Consider the following 7,044-nt stretch of genomic DNA (forward strand, 5'->3'; position numbering starts at 1 on the left):
CGTGTGAAGTTTCGCCTTGATCTGATAAGCCATTCTGGAGGAGAAGATATTAAAAGTTTTTAATTTTCAATCCAATATGGCTGCCAAACAACCTGACCGATTACATCACAAGTTTATATTCTGCCTCAAATTGGGTAGGGGATCACGCTTTTGAAGTTTCGTGTTAATCGGATAAGGCATGTTTTTCTATCCAAGATGGCCACCAAACCACATGACTTGTGACGTCATCATTTTTACCCTATATGCAGCAATGGCATTAGATGATACTTGCAAAGTTTTGCTTCGATAGGACAAAGTGGTTTAAGAGAAAACATTATTTCAGATTTTTCTTCAATCCAATATGGCTGCCAGACCATGTGACCTATTACTTATTCATGAACACTATGGTATCCCCAAAAGGCTTGGGGAACATGTGGGTGAAGTTTCCCCTCGGTCTGTGAAGCCGTTCTGGAGAAGAAGATTTTTAAAAGTTTATTCTTCAAAAAAAATCATAGCTGCGAAACCATGTGACCTATGACGTCATACGTGGAGAACCTTTGTTCCTTATGGATCGATCGGTGATCATACCTGTAAAGCTTTGCCTTGATCTGTTCAGCTGTTTTGGAGAAGATGATTTTAGAAGGCTAAAAAATAATATGGCTTTCAAACCACATGACCAATGACATCATCAATTTTTCCCCCCATACAATTTAGCCCGAGATGACACTCAAAAATTTTCATACTGATCGGATAAAGTGTTTGACGCACACAGAACTTTGACATCATAACGAAGTCACCTATAGCATCATCAAAAAAAACACTTAATCCCCATGGGAAGGACTTCACATGTGCCAAGTTTCAATTTTTTAAATGAAGCGGTTTCGGAGATACAGAGGTCCAATTTTATTCCTTTTTTCTAACATGGTTGCCACACCACATGATCTATGATGTCACAATTATCATTAAAACATTTTCATGGGTAGTTGCACCTATGGTGAAAATTTTGTGTCAATCGGATAATAATCGGTTGCAGAGAAAACAGTGAAAATTAGCACAGACGGATGGACGTACTTACGTACAGAAGGAGGGACGGATGACCCGAAAACATAATGCCACCGGTGACTTTGTCAGCGGAGGAATAACAACCAAAAACAACTTTCAACAAAGAAAAATTACCGTGTCACAATAGCAGCCGCATGAGCAGCAGTAAATGCTGAGATATTTTGCATGTGCATATGAAAAAGTTAATTTCAATTACAGTCTAAAAGTTGCAGTTGATAAAATTCACTAGAGCTCTTTACAATGGGCCAAATTAAAGACGCCTATGTTTAAACAAAATCTGTGAAAAAAAACAGAATTATGTCAAACATGAGGTCATCATTTTCTGGTTTCTCCAGAAATTTAAAATCCCCATTTTAAAGACATTTAACATAAGCAGCATTGAAGAAAGATCACGAGTCCCAACTAACTCAACTACTTATATTTCCTTATGGGCCTGTTAGTAAGTCTAATTTGTCCAATTAGAGGCATCTTACCAATTGTGGGAACCTTGAATGGTGACTCCATCAGACGCCGATGAAGATCTCCCAGCTGAGTGAATTGAATGATCTCCTGAAGGTGACAAGGACGAAAGAAAATCCTTATCTAAAAAAGTTTTGCTCTCTACTCTTGTAATTTCCAAGACCCTTTTCCCATCTTGTAATTCCTTTATTCATTTCATCATCATACGTTTTCAACAAGTCTCCCTTCAGCAGAATTCAGAATTTTCCAGCACTACTGCAGAAAATTATGGCATGTGACACACTGAGTAGATATTTCACAACAAAAACATGAATAGAGAAACAGAGCCAGGGAAACTCTTTTTAAACCCAAATGCAAATTTCACAGTTTAAAAAAAAAAATTATTATATTTACTAAAAATATATAAACACACATCATGAACCCTGAAATAAGGTCGTACAAAAGATGATGCCTTTCTGCCACAAAATGGCAGACTGAGCTAGTTGGTATGCCCATCTTTGGGGATGCTTCCCACCATGTGAATGAGTTGTCAAGCATTTATGTCTTGAAATAGCTCGTTTTATTCTGAAAGACCACTGCTATATATCGCATGAGAAATTGGCAACAGCATTTGCACTTAGTTCAACAGCAAGTTCTTAGTATAGGCATCTAATTGCTCTTCACATTTTATCCTCCAAGAACATCTTTTCTGAATTACATGGACCCAACTGCCTTCATCAACATCAAACTTCTTCGAGTCTTGTCTCACTTTGTCTCTTCATCTCAGCTTGGTTCCATGTGCAGGGCGTCATTGTGGCAATTGTCTAAATAAGAGCTTCTTCGAGATGTGGATGTCTTCATTCTGAGGAAGATGAGCTTGCCAACTAAATCTTCTGGCAGAAAATAATATCTTCAACTGACTCTTCCATCAAACTGTCTCCCAACTTGGATATTACTTATACGCCCTGTCCAATGTTGAGCCTTAGATATACCGAATATGCTTCATTGGCTCCTGTTGTGAAAGGCCTCCACCTAGCTGGTTCATTTCTCAACTCCTTATAACAGCACACTTAGCACAGTAAACTAGTCTTTTTGTTTTCAAGGAAAGATAATTTTAAACAAGTGGGGTACAAAAGTTTGAATTCAGGAGCAAAATTAATAAACTAACACATCCACTCCCTACGGGAGCAAAAGGAGTCATGTTATTATCCACTCTGGGGTATGTAGAGTACAGTCGATCTAGGATGCCTCAAGGCATCCTAGACCATCTGTTAGTCTGTGGTGGACGCGATAAGCATAGAATGCCTTAAGAATGTCGGGATTCCTCCAGATGTCTTTCAGTTTAGTGTTAAACAGCAGTTGCGACTGTTTAAAAAGGTAATCATACGTGTTTGTGGTTTATAATATTTTCATTTCTGGTAGGTTTACCCCCACGATAAGTGATTTATACATGTCAAGATGGCGTTTGTCCAAGGAGCAAAAACCCCTTGGAGAGAGGGGATATCATTATTATTATTATTGTTTTGTTATAACAAATCTGATGCTATTATCATTGGTGTTGTTATTACTTTTGCCTTAGAAGCGGCCTTGGAAGAACGCTACAAGTAGCAATCTAACATGTTATGATGTCATGAACGGTCTGATCTTTTCAATGATCTGAACGAACATATTATAATGTCGTGCATGGTCTGATCCTTTCAATGACCTGATCTAACATTAAATATTCAAGGGAGGCACTTGGCGAGCGCTCTACAAGCTGATTGGTAATGGAACACACCCCTTCTCAACACGTAAATCTTCTCAGTTGACAAGATTTAAATATTTTTGTGGTATAAATAAAGACCAGCCTTTTCACTTTCCTTTTTCATCGTCACCATTAGTTTCATCAAGTCCTCTTTACTTTCCATCCCGTCTGCCAGCATTAGTTGGTGGACTTCAAAGATCTCAGTGTCCGTCACGAAGAGTTGGAGAGCTATGTGGGCACCCTGAACAAATTACAAATTGCTGCCTTAACCTCACTCGAACGTCAGGCCTGGCCAGCCGGTTCGTGAAAGACTTGAGCAAAGCTTCCCCGACCCAGCCAACCCCACGATAATGTGGGAACAATTGTGGCCATTAAGCAATAAGGATATTAACAAACCACCGTGCGCATGGTGCGCACATACATGGGATTCCCTTCACCCCCCCCCCACCCCCATCTCGGTTGCTCATGTACTAGTTCTCTTAATACAAGTATATGGATACTGAATGGAAATCAGTGACCCCCATAAGGTGAATTTGTGTTGTATAACATGCAAAAATGATGGGAAAGTCAATTTCACTCCTTGGGTTACATTCTCTTTCAGTCAGTTTGACACAGCAAAATACATACATACATACATACATGAATAAATAACTGCCAAAACTTTCAAGGCTAATGTAAAAATGAACGATTATACAAATAAATTATTTTTATTAGAATAGGCAAAATAATACATGTTCATTGTACCTAAGCTTTACCTTAAACGGATGATTGCTGCTCATCAGTTTGGTGTCCAGGAGCCTGGGGAAGAAACATGCAAGCCCTTAAAAACAAGAATATTTCACAGCAAAAATTCACCCTAAAATATAACCAGCAGACTTCTTGTGACATTGCATAAGTATAGCTCATAAAATGATCACTAATAAGAAATAAAATAAACATCTGAGCTGTGTTGCACAAACAAGAGCACAAAAAACCCCCCATAAATAGCGGACTCAAATTACTGCCACCGATTGGAAAGTAAGTGCATACACAAGCGTGCGCACATGCTTCGGAATGACGTGAAAGCTGTTACTAATTGTAATGTGAGACTCAGGAAATGTGCAGAGTTATCAACTGACAACTGTCTATTTGAGTTCTAATTCTTAAAAATGCCGTGGTCTGACTTGGGAACAAGAACAGATTGAAATCCGTTCACAAACATTTTTTAAACCAAATTTTGGTCGATATCTGCTTGCCGCAAATGGAGAAATTTTGGTCGCAAATAGAGAACAAGAGCAGAGCAAGAATGAAGAACACTAAAAGAAAACTAGAATTGTGGAAGCTCAGTGAGTGAAGGGTGTTGATGAAGAGGCTGTAAGACTGCCAAAGGGAGTGCATAAGTCAAGAAGGATGTGTGTAGAGTAACAGCATTACAATTTGATCATGGAAAGGATCACTGGTGGCTCAGGCGAGTGTAGTTTTATTGGAACGATGGGGGCAAAAATCTGAATAATTGTGAGTCGAGAGGTTTTTCGAAGGTGAGGTCAGGTCAGAATATGTGTTTAGGCATTTAAGGAGGTGGAGGTGAAAAGAGAAGAGAGACATAGTGGTCACTAAGGAAAAATAATATTCCTTTGAAATGTTAACTTTGTTAATGAGCAATGATAACAGCAATGATATTTGAGGAATACATGGCTCTGTGCATAGTCCCTTATGACCTTTGTTTAAAAAAAAAAAATGAAGTAATCGAAGGAATTAAAGTAATTGAAGGAATGAACAAACTTTTATTTGGGTAAATGAGTCATTTAACCAAAAATGTTTGAAACTTAAACAACACTTCACTCTCACTCAGTGTGACATCATTAGAAACACTTGTGGCATATTTGCCTTCGAATGATGTAATAGGAACTCAAGTGGAATGTGTGCAGCGAGATACAATTTTTGAAAATTTCTACATTAAGGTGAAAATGAATGAAATATTCGCTGCTATGAAAAATCAAACGGATTTATTAATTGTTCATACCTGGGGAACATGCAGTTTGTGAGCTCCTTGAATTCGTTCAAGTCCTGTTGAAGAGGAAAAGGTCAATTGTTACTTTTGTCAAGGTAAACGGTTTCATTCTCCAATTCTAGAAGTCAATTCCAGAGTTGTATCGTGTTCTTGTCTACACGTGTGAGCATGATTTGTGTTTCAGCTCCTCCATGAGCCTTAGACCCTGTAAAAAACAGAAAATAAATAAAGACAGGCCAAAATAACTGGAAGTTGAAAGAAAAGTCGACAGTGCAGGGATTTTGAGGGTAATTAATGTTACGAATAACTTTTTAAGGTAATACGGGTAAACGTCGGTGAATAATGAGGGTACAATGTAATTCAGGAAACAATTTCAATGAAGGCATTTATAGGCATGTGGGATCACTTATGGCATGTATAACAAAAGCTGCTGCTTTAAAAATTGCACCATTATAAGAAAACCTACGGCACTGAAAAGAGACGTGAGGAGCCCATTATATGTTATTTTGTATGGAGAAAAACTGAGCTAGTTACAAACTATGTAAAAATGGAAGGATACTGTCTCACAACTAACCAACTCCACCCCACCCCAACTTTTTCCACAGTCTGCAACGTCCCAAAACCTTTATCATCATCAATACACCCACTGCACGATTCCAGATTTCTATACTTCCCCTTTTCAAATATGTTAAAAATTATTGTCAGCCTGTTAAATTAATTTTAACATTCACAAGTAAACCTTTCCCCAACAGATGTGAAAAAGTTACATTTTCAATATGGAAACACGAGCTGTGGTCAACTGGACTGCATCACGTGTACTATGTTGTCGACAGATTGTTTGTGCAGGCCTATGGTCGAGCAATTATATGAGTGCCATGTATGGCAATTATATGAGGCCAAATGCAAGGCATACAGTTGACGTGAGAGCGATCCAAATCCATTTTAGAACTAGAGGGGGATCACTCGGTAGAGTGCAAAACCTCCGCCGCAAATACTGCTAGGTCACTCAAGCGAAGCTGATATCCTATTCATTCAATTTGACGTCAACAGTGCTCACAGAGTTATAGTTTGCAACTTTCCCTTTTACTTTTAACTTTTACATACTCAATTCATTCGTCATAACTAGATTCCTTGAGACAGAAATTGATTTTACGTGGGTATATCCACCTGAAGTTCCAAAATCAGCCGCAATTATAATTTTGGCATGTTTTTTTTGTTGGAAATCACTAATAACATGTAGAAATGCAAAAAAATCGAAATTTTGTTGAAAAAAAATGCTAAATTTTTTTTTCTCCAACAAATTTTTTTTTTGGGGGGTGGGGTTGGAAATCACTTAAAACATGTAGAAATGCAAAAAAAGAAATCGAAATTTTGTTGAAAAAAAAGTTGCAAAAATTTTTTTCTCGAACAATTTTTTTTTTTGGGGGGGGGGGATTGGAAATCACTTAAAACATGTAGAAATGCAAAAAAAAAAAATTTAATTTTTTTTTCAAATTGGCCGCCATAGCGGCCATATTGGATTTTGGACCAAGTCTAAAATCTAATGGCATGATCCTTGGACCGGAAGGAACCCCCCCCCCCCCACCAAGTTTCGTCGAAATCCGTCGAGGAGTTTTTCCGTAATACTGTTCACAAACAAACAAACAAAGAAACAAACAAACAGAAAGGGGTGAAAACAGTAACCTCCATCTATCTTCGATGGCGGAGGTTAATTAAGGCTGTCACCCCACCACTCCCTTCAGCCCATGCAGTATAAAACGGACACATGCTAGCAGCACTGTCAAGTACTTGTGTTCTAAATATTGATGGTGGAGTGAGAATTGAAGATTTT

At 38.1% G+C, this 7,044-nt stretch overlaps 1 protein-coding gene and 1 long non-coding RNA gene across 2 annotated transcripts in view; one reads left to right on the forward strand and one right to left on the reverse strand.

Moving 5' to 3' along the window:
• The window catches only part of PARN (poly(A)-specific ribonuclease), a 285,191-nt gene that overhangs the window by 102,172 nt on the left and 175,975 nt on the right, over window positions 1-7,044 (reverse strand). Inside the window, exons 14-16 of the mRNA XM_085885374.1 lie at window positions 5,226-5,269; window positions 3,979-4,021; window positions 1,515-1,590 (exon numbers count right to left, since the gene is read on the reverse strand). Of these exons, the coding sequence (XP_085741500.1) occupies window positions 1,515-1,590; window positions 3,979-4,021; window positions 5,226-5,269 (163 nt within the window). The remainder of the gene's footprint in view (window positions 1-1,514; window positions 1,591-3,978; window positions 4,022-5,225; window positions 5,270-7,044) is intronic.
• The window catches only part of LOC147034568 (uncharacterized), a 275,792-nt gene that overhangs the window by 26,535 nt on the left and 242,213 nt on the right, over window positions 1-7,044 (forward strand). The gene's annotated exons all lie outside the window — the stretch shown is intronic.

This window comes from Eptatretus burgeri, chromosome 1 (genome assembly GCF_056783735.1).
Source record: "Eptatretus burgeri isolate ZD-2024b chromosome 1, Ebu_testis_v1, whole genome shotgun sequence".
Classification (NCBI taxonomy): Eukaryota; Metazoa; Chordata; class Myxini; order Myxiniformes; family Myxinidae; genus Eptatretus; species Eptatretus burgeri.